Source organism: Stenella coeruleoalba (genome assembly GCF_951394435.1).
Source record: "Stenella coeruleoalba genome assembly, chromosome: 20".
Classification (NCBI taxonomy): domain Eukaryota; kingdom Metazoa; phylum Chordata; class Mammalia; order Artiodactyla; family Delphinidae; genus Stenella; species Stenella coeruleoalba.
Genome location: NC_137166.1, coordinates 27,624,519 through 27,645,768, shown reverse-complemented (window position 1 = coordinate 27,645,768; position 21,250 = coordinate 27,624,519). Strand labels below are relative to the sequence as shown.

The 21,250-nt window shown below is 46.8% G+C and overlaps 2 protein-coding genes across 3 annotated transcripts in view; both read right to left on the bottom strand.

Moving 5' to 3' along the window:
* PLLP (plasmolipin) overlaps positions 1 to 20,964 on the bottom strand; it is a 41,446-nt gene extending 20,482 nt beyond the window's left edge. The window contains exons 1-2 of one of the 2 annotated variants that reach the window (XM_079908755.1): positions 20,831 to 20,964; positions 15,431 to 15,550 (exon numbers count right to left, since the gene is read on the bottom strand). In XM_079908755.1, the coding sequence (XP_079764881.1) occupies positions 15,431 to 15,544 (114 nt within the window). In that variant the 5' untranslated portion in view covers positions 15,545 to 15,550; positions 20,831 to 20,964. Of the gene's footprint in view, positions 1 to 249; positions 537 to 15,430; positions 15,551 to 20,830 lie in introns of those variants that run through there. The other variant, XM_079908754.1, reaches the window with a different exon arrangement.
* Positions 19,416 to 19,696, bottom strand: LOC307178965 (heat shock factor-binding protein 1-like; the record flags this gene model as incomplete). Its single annotated transcript, XM_079907655.1, has 1 exon — positions 19,416 to 19,696. The coding sequence occupies one exon, from the start codon at positions 19,694 to 19,696 to the stop codon at positions 19,466 to 19,468; it is 231 nt and encodes a 76-aa protein (XP_079763781.1). The 3' UTR covers positions 19,416 to 19,465.
* Positions 20,965 to 21,250: the final 286 nt, after the last annotated feature.

The window sequence follows — 21,250 nt, the reverse complement described above, 5'->3', positions numbered from 1 at the left end:
TTGTGTGTGCTCGAAGAGACGGCAACTAGGACGTCTCGGGGTGAGAGGGTTCCAGGGTGATCTCGGGGGCGTCCGTCCTAGAGGCGCCCCCGAGGAAGGCACGGCGCATCGGGGCGCATGTGAACCTGGGTTGGGGGTGTGCGAGAAGCAAGCAAAAAGGGCAGCTCTAGAGCCCCCGACCCCTCCTGGCCCCCCGGGACACCCCGCCACCCCCCGGCCCCGGACCCCAGGCCCCAAGCGCGCGCTCACCAACTGCAGCAGCATGAGCGCCCCGAGGCTGGAGCGCACGAAGCCCAGGTCTGGGCGCAGCGCCGAAACCGCGGCGCTGCCCCCCTGCGCCGGGCTGCTGGTCCGCGTGCTCACTTTAGACGGGAATTCAGCCATGGCGGCTCCGCTCGCCTCCACAGGTTGCTCCCGCCGCCGTCGCCGCCCCTCCTCGCGGCGGGTGCCGGCTTCTGCGCGGCTCCTCCGAGGAGACTCGCGCTCGCGATTCGGCTCCCGGGGCTACGTGCGGCGTCTGGGCGAGCAGTCGGGAGCCGCCAGGTGCGGCCGGAATCCCGGCCCCGCCCTCTCCACGAAACCCTCCCCTTTAACCCTTCGCACACCGCCCGCCGGTCCATCCCGGAGCCACACCAAGTCGCCATCTCTTTGACGCGGAAACTGAGGCCGTAGTCAATGAGATGGCCCCACCAGAACCAGCCTAGATAGCCTCCCGTTTCTCTCCCCGGGAAAGCCGCCTGCTGACAGTATCCCCCGCATTCGCGGCAGCTTTGACCGCTCCTTCGCTCCCTCCTCACCCTTAGCTTCCGAGCCTCGGGATAAACTGGCGGCCGCTAGCAGAGTGGGCAACTACCGGCTCCCTGCCGAATGCCTCTCTGGCGCTGTGTGCCCTTGGGCGAGCCCTTGCCCCTCTCGGAAGTCTCCCCGTAAAGCGGGATCGGCATCCCTGTGCAGAGACTCCCAAGGAGTCCCGGGTGACCGAGCATCCTGGAGGGGAGGGTCTGGATAAATTGTGGGTGTGCGTGGAAGGGGGAGGCCCTTTTATGACTCAGTTGATGTGGTTTTCTCTTCTGAACTGATTGAGCAGTAACTTAGAAGATCGCTGAGCCTCAGTTTCCTCGTCTGCAATAATAGGGATATAAATGGACCTCACTCCACAGAGCCGCTGTGCAAAATAAATGAAATACTGCACGGAAAGCTCCTGCCACGCCAGGGGTGGGGGGTGGCGGTGAAGGTGTCAGAAGGTGGGAGATGATGTTGGACTTACGGTTTCGTTGCTCCACTTGCACCCTGAAACACACACACACACACACACACATACATCCCTCAGGCCATATCGACCTGCACAGATAATTGATTCATTTATTCATCAACCAATGATTGCTGAGACCTTACTATATGTCAGACCCTACCCCAGGCCATGTGAATACAGCAAGCAAAAAACCACCCAAGGCCTTCTTGGATCCCACTTTCTACTGGGGGTAACAAGCAATAAACTGGAGAGAAAAAATAAGTTCAGGTAGTGACAAATCCTGTAACTAAAATAAAACAGGGAATTCCCTGGCGGTCCAGTGGTTAGGACTCAGCGCTTTCACTGCTGGGGGCGGGTTCGATGCTTGGTCTTTGAAATAAGATGCCACATGGTGTGGCCAAAACATAAATAAATAAATAAAACAGAGGAGTGTGACAGAGATGACCAGGAGGCAACTTTTAGACAGAGTGGTCAAAGATGACCTCTCAGAGAAGGTGCCCTTTGATATTTACTCAACTGGAGGTTCAATGCCCACTCCCCACCCCCAATGCACCTGAGACCCTCTTCTCCACCCCACACATAGAGCAGATACTCAGGGAATGAGGAGTGCTTCTTGGTAGCTGCCAAATCATTACCCAGAGCCCAGCCTCTCTGCAGACTGTGTGAGCCCAAGCGCAGAACAAGGCTGTTGGGTAAACCCTTAATTTTACAGTGTCGCGGAAAACAGTAAGATCGTTGTTTCTGAGGCAGATTCTAAAACAGTAGGATGTTTTGGTTTGGGTTTGGATTTTGTGTTTTTGGTTAATCCCATTTTCATTCCTTTCAAATGGCAGCGAGCAAGACTCAATCACTGTATTGTTTCTTCCTTCGACCTTTTCTTCCAAACCAACTTCACTCGTCCCCAGTCAGAAAAAGTGGGAAGGAACCTGTCCCCAGGCTGGAACCTGATGCCCACCCAGAGCTCCCACTGTCACCCTGGGCTCTTGGGATGGGGGGGGAGCCAGCTGGGGATGAGGAGGAGAGGGTCTGTCCGTTCCGTTCCCAGAGCTAGTCCCCCCTCCTCGGGTCTGTGCAGGCCATCTCCACAAAGATCACCTGCAGCACCTGTCCTGTCTCACCTCTCCTTAATTCTACGAAGGCTCCCTACTCTGGCCAAGCACCTACTGTGTACTGGGCCTGCTGTCCCTTGGGGTGGGGATGGAGCGTACTGGTGAGGCTGTGGGGTTCTGGCACTGAGCAGATGTTCAGTGTGCACCTTGGGTGCGCCAGGCACTGGGGACAGCCCTGAGAGCCATCCAAGCAGAGACCCTACCCTCAAGGAATCTGATGGGGGAGACCGCCTCTAGATATACAAATGCACAGATAAATAGATAATTACAGATTGTGATGATATTACTACAAGAAAAAGCAAGATGCCATGGGAAAGAATAATTGAGATTTGGGGGTGTCGTTTAGATAGCTGGGTCAGGGAAAGTGTAAACATTTAAGCAGAGACTTGAAGGATGCCTAAGAATCAGACAGGAAAAGAGCATTCCAGGCTGAGAAAACTACCATACATGCAAAGGCCCTGAGGCAGGAAAGACTTTGGAGTCTTTGAGGAGGGACATAAAGTTATAGATTGAAGGGACTGGGGAGAGATGAAGTTCAAGAGGAAGCCAGGGGCCAGGTCACCTGGGTCTTAAACCCTTGGTAAGACAGTGTTGTGGCCGCGTCTTATGGCATGCGGGATCTTAGTTGCCCTACCAGAGATTGAACCCGTGCCCCCGGCAGTGGACGCATGCAGTCCTAACCGCTGGACCGCCAGAGAATTCTTGGATTTTATTATTAAAAAATAGACCATTAGGGCTTCCCTGGTGGCGCAGTGGTTGAGAGTCCGCCTGCCGATGCAGGAGACACGGGTTCGTGCCCCTGTCCGGGAAGATCCCACATGCCGCGGAGCAGCTGGGCCTGTGAGCCATGGCCGCTGAGCCTGCGCGTCCGGAGCCTGTGCTCCACAACGGGAGAGGCCACAACAGTGAGAGGCCCGCGTACCGGGTTAAAAAAAATAGACCATTAGAGGGCAGTTACACTGTTTGATTTCCAATTTTAAAAAATTCACAGAAAGATTCCGCTGGGGGTCATCCAACAATTTCCAGAAGCAGCTTTGGGAGGTCGCTGATTATAATCTGCAAATATCGATTGAACACTTTTCCAGCTGGCCCTATGCTTGGTGCTGTGGGGTTGGTTGGTTTTGGTTTCTTTATTTTTAATTGCCCAATTAACTCATTAGTTTATTTCATTGCCCATCACACACACATCTCCAAACCTGCACCCTCACCTCTAGCTAATCACTGAGAAGACAATATATGGAAATATAGAGACTTGCTTTGTTTGTAACTTTTAAACATTTTTACAAAAAAATGGGATTATACTGTATACATTGAAACTTGATTTTTTCACTTAACATATCTTGGAAATTTCTCCATGACGGCACCTGAAGACTGACCTAATTCTTTTTATATGTCGTATAATATTTCATGGAAGGGCTATTACATTATCCCTTCCCTTATTGGTAAAAAGGTAAGTGGTTTCCAACAGTTCCTCATTACAAGTAATATTGAAACAGGAGGGAAAGGGGCAGGGCACAAGCTTTAAAAGAATGACATAGCCATTGAGGATATGACAAAAACTGGTTAGAACTGATTAGTCCCAAGATGGTGGAAGATTTGATTTCCAGTAGACCCTGACCCTCATTATACACTCATTATAATCATTAGCATATGCTAAGTGACACACCCACAGGAGCCAGAACGATTCTGAGGCTAACCATAAAAGGCCAATAAGTGGGAGGTGGCCCAAATCCTGGAAATCCCCGCCCCTTCTCCAAAATAGTTGGAATAATCCTCCCACTTGCTGGCCTATGAAATTACACAGCCCATGAAAACATTCCATATTTTGGAGCTGCTCTTGCCTTTTGAGACAGACCGCGTTCTGTCTATGGAATATGTATCTCTCTAAATAAATACACTTCTTACCTATCACTTTACCTCTCCCTGAATTCCTTCTGCGCTGAGACATAAAGAACCTGAGCTTCGTTAAGTCCTGAAACCAGGTGTGTGATCTCAAAAGACAGTAGGTTCAAGTCCCAGCCCATGGGTTCAAGTCCTAATCTGAGTTTTGGCTGGGTTCGAATCCCATCTGAGTTATGAGGTTTCAATATTATATCAGTCTTCTTATTTATGCGTCTCTGTACACACATAACTCCAGTCTTCAAAGCAGAACCACTGGATTGAGGGTATTTGTAGGTTTTTTTTTTTTAAGAGATACTTCCAAATTGCTCCAAAAGACCATATTTTTGACATCCTCATTAAGAGTAAGTGAGTTTATGGGACTTCCCTTGTGGTCCAGTGGTTAAGAATCCGCCTTCTAATGCAGGGGATGTGGGTTTGAACCCTAGTCTGGGAACTAAGATTCCCACATGCCATTGGGTAACTAAGCCTGTACACAACAACTAATACCCAAGTCAGCCAAAAATAATAAAAAAAAAATATTAAAAAAAAAAAAGAGTAAGTGAGCTTAACTATTTGCCTGCCCCTATGGTCATATGTAGTGAGCTTAAAAAAAAAAAAAAGTCTCATTGTTTCCATTTGTATTTCCTAATACTTAGCTAGTGTGGCTGAATATTGGCCTTTCATATTTCCTTTTCTGTGAATTTAAGGTTTGAATCATTTGCCTTTGTGTAGTGAAGAATTAAATTTGCCCAAAGGGTGGTCTGGCCATTTTTCCTCAGTTTCTGAGAGGTAATCTCTAAACCTTTGGACCGTCGTGCCTGATAGAAACATCTTTGCTTAGGGTGGGGGCACTGTCCATCAGCTCAAGCAGCTCCACCTGGAGGAGTTGGACACTGAGCTCAACCGTGGCCAGGTGATGAAATCCCAAGGAGGGCTCCGGCCACCAAGGCAGCTGGTGAGTTTACCTGGTTGGCAGTACTCCATGTATACTGTCACACATCAGTGCTGGGAAAGTAATGCATGGAGTCCGTGACTCCCTGGGGAGAGGACAACGGACATTCCACTTTTGGAACTTAAAAATCACCCTTTAAAAAAGTATACAATTCAGTGGTTTTAGTGTATTCCCTATAATGAATCATCACCACCGTCTAATTCCAGAACATTTCCATCACCGCATGTCTGATTTTAATCTGTGTTCTTTATCTGTAACATACTGTAACTGTGAGTATAACAGCTTGCAGCACATTCTGTGAGGCCTTCTAGCTAATGAATTATTGAACCTGAGGGTGGTTTTGGGACCCCCTCGAACCCTGCAGTTGTGTCAGAAGTGACAGCGGTCTTGTGGAGTACTGTACTCCCTCCAATGTTGCAGCCCAGTTTGTGTTGTTGTTTTTTAATTTTTGGAGCTCCTTTTATATGTTGGATCCCCTCTCCCCATTGTCACTTTTGTATGTTGCTATTGTTTTCTCCTACTTTGTTTCTCCCACTCTGTGGCATTTTGATAAACCTGACAGTCATGTAACCCCGACCAAAATTAAAATATAGAACATTTTGATCACCCCAAAAAGTTCCTTTGTGACCTCCACCCTGGCCCCAGGCAACCGCTGACCTGTTTTCTGTCATTGTTGTTTTGCCTTTTCCAGAATGTCATATAGAATCTTACATGATATACTTGTGGCAGGCCAAGATGTTCCATCCTAATCCCTGGAACCTGTGAACGTTACCTGTTATGGAAATCGGGATTTTGCAGATGTGATTAAAGACTTCGAGATGAGGAGATTATCCTGGATTATCTGAGTGGGCCCTAAATGTAACTACAGATGTCTTTATAAGAGTGAGGCAGAGGGAGATTTGATAACAGTAATGTGAGCACAGAAATAGAGATTGACAGGATGCAGTCAGGAGCCAAGGAATGCCGGTAGCTTTTAGAAGTGGAAGAGGCAAGGAACAAATCCTCCCTAAAGCCTCCAGAAGCAACCAGCCTTGCTGACACTTTGATTTAGCCCCTTAAGGCTCATTTTAGACTCCAGATCTACAATAGAATAAATGTGTTGTTTTAGACCACTGAATTTGTGATAATTTGTCACAGCAGCAAGAGGAAACTTATACAGTAGTCTTTTGTGAAAAGCTCTTTTGTGTAACATAAAGTTTTTGAAATTCATCTGATGAAATGAAATTCATATTTTATGGCAAGACAAGACAAATTTCAATACAAAATGTTTTTTCGTATGTTTCTCCTCCCTCCCTTTTAGTGTGTATTGTGTGTCTGCATTAACCAGACCTCTATAGGAGATAACATTCCTTCTTAATCTTGTAAGGGGTCACAATGACCCACTACTTGCTTTGTACATGCAGATCTCGATTGTGTAAACTGTCAATACGTCATGTGATGCATAACTCTTTGTCTCAAAAATGTATATAACTCTGCTTTGACCTCTAACAGGTGGAACAGTTAGTCCTCAAAGCTTTTGGAAAGGCTATCTGCCTGGTTATATCCTCAGATTGGCTTGGATGAAATTTTCTATTTCTTTCTTAGATTGACTATTAATTAACTTTTCATTGACACATCTATGTTGATGAGCATACAGGTAGATTGTTTCCTTTTATTAAGAAATGTATTCCATGGGGCTTCCCTGGTGGCGCAGTGGTTGAGAGTCTGCCTGCCGATGCAGGGGACATGGGTTCGTGCCCCGGTCCGGGAAGATCCCACATGCTGAGGAGCAATAAGCCCGTGCACCACAACTACTGTGTGAGTCTCCGCTCTAGAGCCTGCGAGCCACAATTACTGAAACCTGCGCACTAGAGCCCGTGCTCCGCAACAAGAGAAGCCACCGCGATGAGAAGCCCGTGCACCGCAACGAATTGTAGCCCCCGCTTGATGCAACTAGAGAAAGCCCACCCGCAGCAACGAAGACCCAACGTAGCCAAAAAAAAAAAAAAAAGCTGCATGATGTTGGGTTTGGCAATGATTTCTAGGATTTGACACCAAAAACACAAGCAACAAAAGTGAAAATAGATAAATTGTATTACATCAAAATGAAAACTTCCTGCATCAAAGGACACAGTTAAATAGAGTGAAAAGGCAACCTAAGGGAGAAAATATTTACCAATCATATATCTAAATCTAAAAAGAGGCTAACTTCCAGAACATATAAAGAACCCCTACAACTCGATAACAATAACAACAAAACTGATTTTAAAAATGGCCAAAGGACTTGAATAGACATTTCTCCAAAGAAGATATACAAATGGCCAACAAGCATACGAAAAGATGCTCAACACCACTAATCATTAAGGAAATGCAAATCAAAACCACAGTGAGATATCACCCCACATTTATTAGGATGGCTACTATCAAAAAACAAAACAGGGACTTCCTTGGTGGTCCAGTGGTTAAGAATCCACCTCCCAATGCAGGGGAAGTGGGTTCGATCCCTGGTCGGGGAACTAACCCGTGTGCCACAACTAGAGAGAAGCCTGTGTGCTGCAACTAAGACTCGATGAAGCCAAATAAATAAATAAATATTTAAAAAGAAAGAAAGAAAGAAAAGCAGTCAAACCCATAGAAAGAGAAAATGGAATGTTGATTGCCAGGGACTTCAGGAAGAGGGGAATGGGGAGTTATGGTTTGATGGGACAGAGTTTCAGTTGGAGAAGATGAAAAAATTCTGGAGATGGAATGTGGTGATGGTTGCATAACAGTGAATGCCATAGAACCGTACACTTACAAATGGTAAATTTTGTTATATGTATCTTATCACAATTAAAGAAAAAAATTTTAAGTGTACAGGGAATTCCCTGGTGGGCCAGTGGTTAGGACTGCCAAGGGCCCAGGTGCGATCCCTGGTCGGGGAACTAAGATCCCACATGTTGCGCAGCCAAAAAAATAATAATAATAATAATAATAACTAATTAAAAAAATTTTTTTTAGGTGCACAGTGATATGTAGATAGGGGAAAATAGGGTAATAAATGCCTGAAGTTTGGGGAAGAGTGATCTTGTCCAATGCCCTCCTGGCACCGCTGGAACGTCTGTCCATCTCAGAGACGGATAAGAGTTAGCTCAAGATGTACATGAGCAACGTGACCAGGGGCCAGGTGGCTCCTCTTGTCACTCACTGCGCATCCCCCTGGGGGTGCATCCGAGGAGCAGGCTGCAACTGGGTGCGCATGAAGATCACAGAGCGACAGCTTTAGGGAAAGGGGGCTCTATTACTTCTAGGCAAACGCCAGTCTATGCAATACCGCCAGGCCTGAACCTCCTGGGGTAGGAGAAGACGTGAGGCCTTCAGGGCAGAGGTGCCATTTGAACAGAGCCTTGAAAAGAGCCATTTGAGAAGGAGGTGTTCTAGGTGGATGTACAAGAGCGAAGGCTGGGCATGCAGACTGGTGTGGGCTGATGGCCTTTGTGAGCAAGTCTCTGTGTTGAGAGATGCAGCCGAAGTATGGACAGAGTGGGTGGGAGGCTGGCATGAGCCTGCCAACCTCTGGGCCAGTTACTGATTTGCCCAGAATGAGGCATAGGTTGGTCACACGGTTTGGTCATTTTCCCTGCCTGGCCCCTTCAGCCCATTAGGATTGGGACAGAGCTTGTGTGGGATGGGAGGTCAGAGCTCCAGAGAGAGGACATCAAGATTAACTATTTGTTCAGGGATCCACAACTCATGTTCCTGAGAGAGATGGCCAGGCCAGGGCTTGGGTGGACTGACTCCATGCTGTCCATGTGCCAGATGCACGAGGAGGTCTGGAGTGGCATTTCCAGGAATTCCTGCCCCCTGGCCCTCCCCATCCTGTTGTATCATTCATTCATTATTCAGCGTGTACTCAGTTAGCTCCTTCTCCACATTTTTGTGTCCTAGGCCCTGGGAATTCATGGGCAAATGAGACTTGCAATCTCTGCCTTTTTGAAGAGCTCAGCCTCAGGGGCAGGAAGACACCTAGAGAGGCCATTCCAATTCCAGTGCTTTGAGGGGTCAGCCTGGGAGTTGTGGGAACATAGAGGAAGCCAAAATACCTAGTCAAAGGAAAGAAGTATCAGGGAAGGCTTCCTGGAGGAGGTGACATATGAGAGGCAACCACTAGAAGAAGGAACACTGTCAGTTTCTTCAGCCTCCCTTCCAATGGTGCAAGATCCAGCTATAGCCATAGGGGCATCAACACTGTCCCTCACCCCACTCTGGCCCAGGGCCCTGCTTCTGGGAACTGCCTCCATCTTCCATCCTCCCTTGGCCCTTCCCACCCATGCCCACAGTTCCAGGACCCTTCCTGAAACCTCTTCCCTAGGACACCAAGCTTCACCATCTCCATCACCCCCACCACTGCCCCGATTTTTCTTTTCCTCCTCCTTTGCTCAACAGGAAATTGGCATATCCTAATTATATACGATGTTCTGTAGATGTTGTAGTTAAGTATCCATCTGTAGATGGGTCATCCTTCTATTCTCCTCCTGGATGTTGAGAACGTTTTGTTAAAGGATACATTTTTTTTTTTTTTTTTTGGCCATGGCTCACGGGCCTAGCCGCTCCACGGCATGTGGGATCTTCCCGGACCGGGGCACGAACCCGCGTCCCCTGCATCGGCAGGCAGATTCTCAACCACTGAGCCACCAGGGAAGCCCAAAGGATACATTTTTAAAGTAAAATGCAAAAAACATTGTGCAGTGGAAACAGTATGGCAGTTCCTCAAAGAAATAAAAATAGAATTACCATATGATCCAGAGATTCTACTTCTGGGTACACTATATGCAAGAGAATTGAAAGCAGGATCTTGAAGAGATATTTATACAGCCATGCTCATAGCAGCATTATTCACAATAGTTAAAACATGGAAGCAACCCAAGTGTTTACTGATGGGTGAATGGATAGCAAAATGTAGTATATATGTACAATGGAATATTATTCAGCCTTAAAAAGGAAGGAAATTCTGACACATGCTACAACATGGATAAACCTTGAAGACATCCTAAATGAAATAGGTCAGTCACAAAAGGACAAGTATTATATGATTCCACTTATATGAGGTACCTAGAGTAATCAAATGAATAGATAGGGAATTCCCTGGTGGTCCAGTGGTTAGCACTCCATGATTTCACTGCCAGGCTGCACAGGTTCAATCCCTGGTTGGGGAACTAACTAAGATCCTGCAAGCTGCGTGGTGTGGCAAAAAAAAAAAAAAAAAAAAGTAGAATGGTGGTTGCCAAGGGTTGGGGGAGGAGGGAATGGAGGGTTATTGTTTAATGGGTATAGAGTCTCAGTTTTGCAAGATGAAAAGAGTACTGGAGAAGGACGGTGGTGATGTTTGTACAACAATATGTGTAGTTAATACCAGTGAACTGCGTAGTACACACACATATATGCATATATATATATGTACATATCTCTCATAGTCAGGAATGCTGAAATGAATTTGCTAATAAATGCAAAACTGGCCCCTGCCGAGGATGGAATCAATTCCATTTTACCAGACAAGATTTGTTTGCATACTTATGAACTGAATTTTAAACAATTAAAAATAATATATCACATTTAACCCAATATATTCAAAATATTATCATTTAAACATGTAAACATTATTACTGAGATATTTTGCATTCTTTTTTTCATACCAAGATTGCAAAACGTCTCAAGTGCTCGGTAGCTACACGTGGTTAGTGGCTTCTGTGTTAGACAGCACAGCTGTAGACAACACCTAATATTCCTTTGAAAGAACATCCAAGAATCTTTTTGCCTTTTCCAAAGCCTTCTCCAATTTTTCCTGACAGTTTTTTTTTTTTCCCTGACAGTTTTTTAATTAAAAAAGAATTACCCAAGTCATCTATGTTCATTATACAAATATCAAATGCAGGTAACTGATGAGAAAAAAAATCACAATAAATACCACCATCCATCCAGAGATAATCACAGATCCAGATTTTTTATGGCCTCTGAGACTTTATAGACACATTTTGTTATATATATTTTTTAAATAAATAATTTTATATATAATATAAATGTATAAACAATGTAGTTATATATTTTACAGTTTATGTTTTATTAATATATAATCTATGAAATTGTATTATTTTTAAGAGTTTTAAACTTTTCAGAATAGTTTCAGATTTACAGAATTATTGCAAAGAGTACAGAGAGTTCACTTATACCCCACACGCACTTTCCTCTGTTATTAATATCTTGCATTAGTAGTGCTACTGAACCAAACTTGTGTCTGCTCACCCGTGTGCAGTAAAGCCAATCTACTGACCGTGGGTTGTGGTGAAGGAAAGTGCAGCGTTTATTGCAGGACGCCAAGCAAGGAGCCCAGAGCAGCTAATGCTCAGAAAGCCTGAATTTCCCCAATGGGTTTCAGTGAGGCAGCTTTAAAAGCAAAGTGAGGATGGGGTGTCCCAGGTTATGCAATCAGCTCGTGCACAATTCTCTGATTGGTTTATGGTGAGGTAACAGGGTGGTGTCACAGGGATTAACATTATCAATCCTTAGGTGCCGATAGGTCTGGGGGCTACATGCTCATGATCATCAAGTAGTTAATTTCTTCCATTTGGTGGTGGTTTTAGCATCAGTAAAACAACTCAGGAAATGTGTACCAGATACTATTATCTATGTACTTCAGAGAGGAGCTAAAGCAGAGGATATGGGGGAGGGGTCTGTCCTGGGAAGGCCCCTTAGAGTCCTGCTCAGTTATAGTATGGTATATTTATCATAATTAATGAGCCAACATTGATACATTATTATTAAGGTCCATACCTCATTCAGATTTTTTCAGTTTTCCCCTAATGTCCTTTTACTGTTCCAGGATCCTATCCAGGATACCAGATTATATTTACTAGTGATGTCTTTTCTTAGGCTTACCTGTGACAGTTTCTTAGACTTTCCTTGTGTTTGATGACCTTGCTAGTTTTGAGAAGCACTACTCAGGTATTTTGTAGAATGCTCTTAAATTGGGATTTGTCTGATGTTTCTCATGATTAGACTCAGAGTAATTGTGTTTTGGGGAGGAAGTCTACAGGGGCCAAGTGCCATTTAAGGGCACATTAAATCAATCTGACAAACTATCAATCTGACTTATCACTATTGATGTTGACCTTGATCACCTGGTGAAATCATATTTATTTTTGACCAGAGAATATACGCACATGATACAAAAATTTAAATATACAAGTCTCTCTCTCACCCTGCCTCTTCCCCCCTCAAACACACAAAGGCTGCCTCACCAAAGATAATTACCTCCAATTTCTGAAGCCTGTGAATATATTACTTTACATGATTAAAGGGATTGTGCAGATATGGCTAAATTAAGTATTTTGAAACAGGGAGATTACTCTGGATTATCAGGATGGACCCAGTGTAAATACAAGCATCTTTATCATGAAACCAAGTTCCCCTAAAACCAAGTTCCTCTACCAAGTTTATGATTAACCTCTCTATTCAACACCTGTTCCCCTGAAGACTGAGGAGTATCAAAGAAAAGGAAGAATTGAAACTGTACAGGACCCTGTGGGGCCTTCCCAAGTACAAAGGCCTTTCTGTACTCCCCATCTCTTGTTTGTGGGAAAAAGGTTTCCACCTCCAATACCTTCTCTGAGTTCCAAAGGGCAGATTCAATTAGTAAGTAGAGTGAGGGAATACAGAAAGAAACGATAGTGCAGCCATGGGGCCTGCTCCTGGTTCCTCCTGGGGGGATGTAAGGAAAACCTGACATACATCTCTGAGTTCTTCTATAGGAACTAAGGCCCCTGCCCAGGTAGAGGATGGTAACTTCAGGCTCAGTACAAGCACTGGGACCCCAGACTGGGTGGAACCGGAAGGCTGATGATTGAGATTCTTAGAACACCACACTGTTACCTCACCGCCAACTAAAGGAAGGTTACACACCCTGCAGCCCTCCCCCCCGCCTCCCAAATTTCCGTATGAAACCTTCTTCCCTGAAACCCATGGGGGAGTTCCGGCCTTTTGAGCACAAGCCACCCATTCTCCTTGCATGGCCCTGGCAATAAGTCTTTCTCTGCTCCAAACTCTGATGTTCAGGTGTGTTTGGCCTCACTGTGCTTTGGGCACACAAACTTGCGTTAAGTGAGAATAAGAGGTTAGACAGGAGGGTCAGAGTCAGAGAAGGCATCGTGAAGACAGAAGCAGAAGGTGGAGTGATGTGGGGATATGAGCCAAGGAATGTGGTGGTCTTTAGAAGCTGGAAAAGGAAAGGAAATGGATATCCCCTAGAGACTCCAGAAGGAACACAGTGTTGACCTCCAGAACTATAAGATAATAAATGGTGTGGTTTTAAGTCTCTAAGTTAGTAGTAATTTGTTACAGCAGCAATAAGAAACAGGCACTGTCAAATCCCTTTACCAGTTTTTCTGCCAGTGAATGTCCAGCCTCGTCTTGAATGCCTCCAATGATGGGGATATCACTATCTACACAGGCACCCTGTTTTCTTTCCAGCAAGCTCTTTCTTCTGTGGAAACCTTCCTCCGTGGTAACCTCCCACCCATTGCATGCCCACCTCAAGCCCCAGTTCTTGGAGCAAGGATCAACAGACACAATCTAAATCCCTTGTACACATGAGGCTTTTATAGACATAAATTATCTCTCCTCCACGTTTAACATCCTCCAGCTTTGTCCTTGGCCAGTTTACAAAAAGGTATAAAAGCCAACTTTCTCTTGATGAGACTTCAGCTAAACACTTGTGGAATGGGATCCCATTGCCCGTGTCTTCCCATCCATGGAGGAGCCCATGGCAAAGTCCATAACCGAGCACACCCCCTTCCAAAAAGAATCATGTAGACCCCCTACTCACTTCCCCCAGGGGCTCAACAATAGTCTCGACCCTTTCGATAGTATTTGTCATTAAAAATAATGTCAAAACTTCAGGTTCCGAGCGTTGGCAAGTGACTAGAATTTAATAATATAGTTTCATTTCCATAGTATTTATTTTTATAGTTATTTTCTATTGATGGCAAGAGAAACTAATTTTCATTTTCAGTTCAGGCTAGTGTTTCCATTTAAAACATGTAAGTCGTAAAAAGACTGAACCAGATTAAGGATAACGGTAAATCTTGGCAACGCGGGTGGTTATTGATTGCGGATGACGAGGGGCTGTGTGGTTGGATCTGGAGCTACCAGGGACCTCAAAATTATTTGGATAATTCCCAAGCCGCGTCGCACCATACAGTGCACTAAAAAAGATGCTACAAAAACGCTTGCAAGAGTCAGGATGGCCGAGCGGTCTAAGGCGCTGCGTTCAGGTCGCAGTCTCCCCTGGAGGCGTGGGTTCGAATCCCACTTCTGACAATCTTCTCCTTTTTCTCTTTTCCTGTTCCAGGGTCTAAGGAGAGTGCCTTTGCGGTTTCAGATCGGATCTTTCTCTTTTACATTCCAAAAGTCAAATAAATATCATTAAGAAAAAAAACACCTTTTAAGAAGGAAATACTTGTTTCGTAAAAAGATTAATAGTATTACCTATTTGATGTGCCACTTTACGTGAAAAGCAAAAAAAAAAAAGAAAGAAAAATGTAGGTTTGTCAGAAGTGGGATTCGAACCCACGCCTCCAGGGGAGACTGCGACCTGAACGCAGCGCCTTAGACCGCTCGGCCATCCTGACTACTGGCATATCTTTCTCCGAGCAATCCCCTTCAAAATTGGCTCTAGTGTGCGCATGCGTACCGAACCACGAGAACTGTCTTGTTCTCCTCCCTGCGTTGGGAGGAGCTAGATACTGGCGTTGACTCGAAGGGGAGGAGCGAGACGGAACGAGAAGGTGCAGAACTAGGCGCCTGGGCAGCGGCAGAGGGCGCGCGCGGTGTGGTGGACACTGAACGGCGGAGAGACCGAGGACTATTACTTCGACCCGTGTGCGTTCGTGCCGCCGACAGGCATTCATTCTGCATTCATGCATTTACTAATCACATCAGCTTTGATTCTTGCATATCTGTAAGTACCCTTGCATTTCTGCATACATGCCCTCTTGCCTGTTCCGATGTGTGTTTAACTCATTCACTCAGGCTCCAGGTTACACCGAGTCCTGCAGCGGCACAGCCGGATCCACCCTTTTTCCTGACCGTGTTCCTAGTTCGCAAACCTTGCTTGGCACACAGTTGGCGTGCAGGGAACGTCCCCGGATTAATCCGTCCCTCGCCTCCTCCTTCCCGCAGTGCGTCATTTCGTGATTCACGTCTCCTCCCTAGCCCCAGACTTACCCACGCGCTGGCTCTGCCCAGGGACCAGAAGACCTCAGGTCGCGAGGGTACCTTTCTCCACGGGATTTCGGGGAGGCTTGCATACAAAACAGAATTTCCGCCCTTAAGACACATTCAAGCCTGGGGCGAAGGGAGAAAGATAAGAAATACGTGAAAGGTAAAATGGCAAAAAAAAAAAAGAAAGAAAGAAAAAGAAAAAGAAAGAAAAGGTTAAAGGTTCTGCTAAGTGCAAGAAAGAGGTTGCCAGGAAACTTGCAAGAGACTCTGAAATAGGCCAAGAAAGATAACTGGGTGTCCTGTTTGGGGCACCAGTCCTGGCTGGCTGATTCTCAAGGGCCTGCACCTTTCATTACTTCTATATACAAATGATTCTTATTCACGGAAATGCAAGTGGATTTTGTTGGAGTGGAATGCAATTAATTACTGCCCTGTGGATATTGACCATTTTTACATCTGTATTATAAATCCATTTGTGATTGCAAATATATGTATGTCCTTTGAGTCGGTTGTAACATCTTACTGGTTTCCCCACAAATTACTGAGTTAGATGAAATCTTTGACTTGTGTTCATTTTATAATTATGTGAGAATCACGATTTTACCTTAAAAAAAGTCTCTTTTAATAGTGATCAAGGGTGACTAGGGGGACTTCCCTGGTGGCGCAGTGGTTAAAATCTGCCTGCCAATGCAGGGAACATGGGTTCGATCACTGGTCGAGGAAGATCCCACATGCGGCGGAGCCCATGAGCCACAACTACTGAGTTCGCATGATGCTACTATTGAAGCCCAAGCGCTCTAGGGCCCACGTGCTGCAACTGCTGAAGCCTGCGCGCCTAGAGCCTGTGGTCCCCAATAAGAGGCGCCACTGAAATGAGAAGCCCGCGCACCCCAGTGAAGAGTAGCTCCCCGCTCACCACAACTAGAGAAAGCCTGTGCAGCAACAAAGACCCAACGCAGCCTCCCCACCAAAAAAAAAAAAAGTGACTAGGGGCTCCCACCATAAAAAATGGTACTGATGGACCTAGTGGCAGGGCAAGAATAAAGATATAGATGTAGAGAACGGACTTGAGGACACAGTGGGGGAAGGGGAAGCTGGGACGAAGTGAGAGAGTAGCACTGACATATATACACTACCAAATGTAAAACAGATAGCTACAGCTCAGTGCTTTGTGATGACCTAGAGGGGTGCGATAGGGAGGGGAGATGGGGTTATGGGGATATATCTTATAGCTGATTCACTTTGTTGTACAGCAGAAACTAACACAACATTGTAAAGCAATTATACTCCAATAAAGATGTATGAAAAGAAAAAAAAAGAGTGACTAGGGGCTCTCATAGGAAGGCTGGTCAGGGAGGGCCACTCTCAGAGGAGGTGACAATGAGTTCCAAAGGGAGAGACGAGTACAGTCAAAGCCGGGAGTAGCAGTGTTCCAGGTGGGAGGCATAGCCAGTGCAAAGGTCCTGAGTCAGGGAGGGGCTGCGGTCTGTTGGAGGGGCAGCAAGGCCAATGGGGCAAGGGTATGGGTGGCAGGAGGCTGAAGTCACTGGAGTGTTTAAAAGCAGGCGAGTGACATGATTCAGTTGGCCTTTCAAAATGATCCCTTTGGCTGCTGTAGGAGAAAGGACATGAGAGGCAAGAGAAAAATCAAGAGTCCAGGGAGAAGGCCATGGAAAGGAGGATGAGAGATGATGGTGGCTGGACCAGGGAAGTGGAGATGCAAAAGGTGGTCAACTTCAAGATTCAGGATGTGGCTGGGGGATGTGTGTGTGTGTGTGTGTGTGTGTGTGTGTGTGTGTGCGCGCGTGAATGTGGAGAGAGGGGATGCAGGGATGCAACAGAAAGTCACCAAGATCATAGAGGTTATCCGATGCTCACAACTGCCCTTTGAGATCAGTGCTGTGGGCAGGAGCTGCTTCCTACTCCTACTCCAGGGAGCTCAGGCTCACACAGGCTGAGTGATTTGCCAACATCCTCTTTGGGGCAGAAGCCCTGTGCTCTCCACCTCTGGAACCCTCCCCTCATGCCGTACACCACCAACCTTTCTATGGGCGCATCGTTTTAGAGGTAAGAAAACAGTGGCAAGCCCAGAGCTGGAGCCCAAGCCAGACCCTCTCTGCCTGCTCCCCTCCTGGCCTGGCTGGGAGAAAGTGCTCATTGGATGGAGGTGCTGAGGCCCCACTCAGCCCTACCTCCTGCGTTTGGGTGGATGGTCAGCTGTCCTCCCCTGACACCTTTCAGGTGCCAGATCTGTGGCGTGGAGGAAGCCATTTCGGGATCCCATTCCAGCTTCAGACCCCCAAGACCAAAAATGGGAAAGGACCACTATTCCTGTTTGTTCCATTTCCCCCTTATCAGCAGCCTAGACACCAACGATGGATCCTCGAGGGACAGACCTCACTCATTTTCCACTCTGGGCATTTGTCCAGGTTGGAAGAGGAAAGTCCCCTGAGCTCAGCCTGGAAAGTCTACCAGCAACTGGGGAAGTCCCGGCACGGAACTGCTCAGCCCTAATAGGGACAGATGGAGTCAGTCCCTGTGGGGACCTGGTGCTCAGCCAGCCCAGGGGCCTGAAAGGGGGAATCCTAGCATCCCTGTGACCTTGGCACACATACCCACCTCTGCTTGGGAAAAGAGTGGCAGGAAGCTGAGTTTTAGCAAATGCCTCCTTTACATCCATTATTTCACTTAATGTTCATAACATCACCACAACACCGAATATCATTACCTCCATTTACAGATGAGGAAAATGAGGCTCAGAGAGGCCAAAGTAACTTACCCAGAGTCACACACATGATAAGTGGAACCTGATTTTTCTGGCTTAATACTTTTTTTCAATACTCCTTCTTGAGAACTATTCTGAGCCTAGGACTATTCTGAGCCTAGAACTGTGACAGGTACTTTATTTACATTGTTTCTTTTTAAAAGCAAAAGCCATGAGGGCTTGCCAACTAAGGTGGCACGCTGGATTTGGAGACGTTAATTTTAGTTCTGTTTTCATTATTGGAGGAGACTTAAAAGAAAGGGTAGGCTTTTCCCAGCAAGCCAGTCCAAGTGGCAAGGCCAAGCTTTTGTGCCTCAGGCTCTGATTTCCTTGGCCAAGGTTCAGGGACAGAAGCCATCAGGCGCCAGTAGTGGATCCCTGCCAAGGCCTGGTTTGGGCATCCTGATGCACTGAGGGGGGACCTCAGGGGTGAAGCGGATGAAGCAGGTGTGGATCTCTGATGGGGTGGGATAGGAACTGCTTGGTCCCTCTGGAGCCAGAGCCAAAGACCTCAGATCCCCCCTTGGTGTGGAGAGTTGGGCAACCCAGTTCCCTGATTTTGAATGGATCATGTGGACAGTGGTGACCAGAATGGACCAAAGGCCAGCTCACTTCCAAGTTCTGTAGACTTTTTATCATGCCCCCAAGGCCTTTGATCACCCTAGAAAGAGAACCCCAGGAACGGGGGAGACTCTGTAGCACGCCACTCTGATAAGCAAGAGGTGTAGAGGCAATTTTGACTTGAGGCAGCATGGCTGAGCATCTCAGTGTGTGGATTCTGGAAACACCTGAGTTGAAATCTTGTTTCTGCTAGTTCTGTGACCATCGGGAGTTACTTAGCCTCTCTGTCCCTCTGTTCCTCAGTTTCCCAATCTGTAAAATGAATTTAGGAATAGTATCTGCCTCAAAGGGTTGTATAGATTGAAGAGTTAATACACGCTCAACATTTAGAGTTCCTGGAATAGAATAAATGCTTTAAATGTTAGCCTAGAAAAATAAAGCAATGTACCATTTCTTCCTTTTTCCCCCCCCAGGAACTGCCAAAGTATTCGTGTTTAATAGCACAACTGACCAAGGTCCAAGATATGAAGTTACCGTGTTCAGGAAACGTGGGGGGCACGGGAGGGAAATCACTCTATAAATTAACTCTATAGTATATGGTAAGAAGAATGCACACTTTATAATATAAAACCTGTCGACACACAGTAGTAGACCATCGTCTTCTCTTGGCTTGTAAAAAGGTTGTTCCAGATTCCAGTGCAGATGAGCAACCTTCAGCTCTTCTGTGTGGCAGGGATCTTGTTTTCACCATCCAGCTCTTCCACCCCAGCCTGTGTCATGAGGTCTGTGATATTTTTCTCCAGGTCATCCATGCGACTGCTCATGTCATCAATTCTTCCAATGATCTGGTCGGACATGGTCTGAAATTTATCTTGCATCTGTTGCAGGGGTGTCTGCACCACCGAAGTGAGATCCTGCACGGCCTTGGGGTCAGTCTTGGCCATCTCCCCAGTTCCCAGCTTGACGGTGCTGTCTCACACCATCACCTACATTGCTGTTTGTCCCCAGTGTACCATTTCTTGCACCTGCTGAATATTGTGGAGCAAGTGCCCACCTGTCAAACTGACTTTGCAGAAGTAGTGTCTATAGGGCCATCCCGACAACCGTAATATCCTGACTGCCCCCTTTGAGCCAGCTTTGCTCCCCTCTCCAGCCTCATCTCCCACTTCCAGCTCCCTGCCCACATCTTTCTGTTCCTTCAATCCACAAAGCACATTCCTCCTCGGGGCCTTTTCGCTTTCTGTTTCCTCCATGCAGAGCCATCTTCCCCCAGCTCATGCAGGGCTGGCTCCTTTCATCATCCCCAGGTCAGCCCCAGGGTGAAAATAGCCCCTCACCCCACCTCCCACTCACTTTCAATCTGGCCTCCTTCTGACAGATGCAAAGTTACTGTGCTTATTCACTGGCTTATTTGATGATCACGTTTCTCTCCCACTAGGCTCTGTGCTCTTGTGAAGTCAGGAACCGTGGCCATCTTGTTCACCAGGTATTCCCAGCAGATAGTACAGTACCTGTCACGTAGCAGGAACTTGATACATAAGTACTGCATGAGTGGATGAACGGACAAATGGATGGATGGACGGATGGGCGGGTCAATTCCCTGGGCTCTTCAAGTCAGTTTTCTGTCTGTCTCAGGTGGAGCTCAGGAAGCTTCCTCAGGTGAGACCATTTATGACCCCTTGCCTTCCCCTGAGGCTTCAGCTCAGACTCACACGCCCAGCTCTCTGCATTGACACATCAGTTCCTTTTGTCCATCTGGGGCTCAGGGACCTCCAGACCTCTCGCAGGCCCCATCTGCTCTGCCTCTTTTGGCTAAAACGTTTTGGTGTTCTGCTTAGGGCTCCACAAGCCCAGGGCTTTCTCTCAGGGTGGGCTGAGTACTCAGTGCAGGAGTGAAGCGGGACGTGGTGTCTGAGGTCTAGGGATAACTCAGGTTATTACCCTGGTTCCCTCCCTGTGACCACAGCCCTGTCGACGGAGTAAAGTACTGCTGTACCAATTGCTAAACAGGGCTGCCCTGAGTCCCACCGCCACCCTGGCCCCTCCCCACTCCCGATTCCTGCAGTCCACCAACCTACCGGCTGGCTCCAGCACAAAGGTTGTCGTCTGTCGTCATGGGCAGGTGCGATGCAAGTCATTAAAGATGTTAAACATTTCCGCAGGACCACATTATGGCTTTCCTCTTTGACCTGATGCTCCACTACTCTTTGGGAGCCCCTTCTGATTCAATCCCACCCCTGCTCTGGCCACCTCCCACTCCCACCACTCACCCCTCCCTCTCCCGCTCCCCACCCCGCTCTTCTGGTACCAGCCCCCTGATTTTCCATTGGAAACAACCCCTACCCCACTCTCTGTCCAGGCAGGTCACGTGAAGTGGACTCTACTCTCCTACCACGTTGGGGGGAAATAGGCTTGTGACTCAGGTCTGACCAATCAGTTAGTTCCATTCACCTAGCTACACAGTGATTGGTTCAGAAATGAACACATGATTCCAGTTG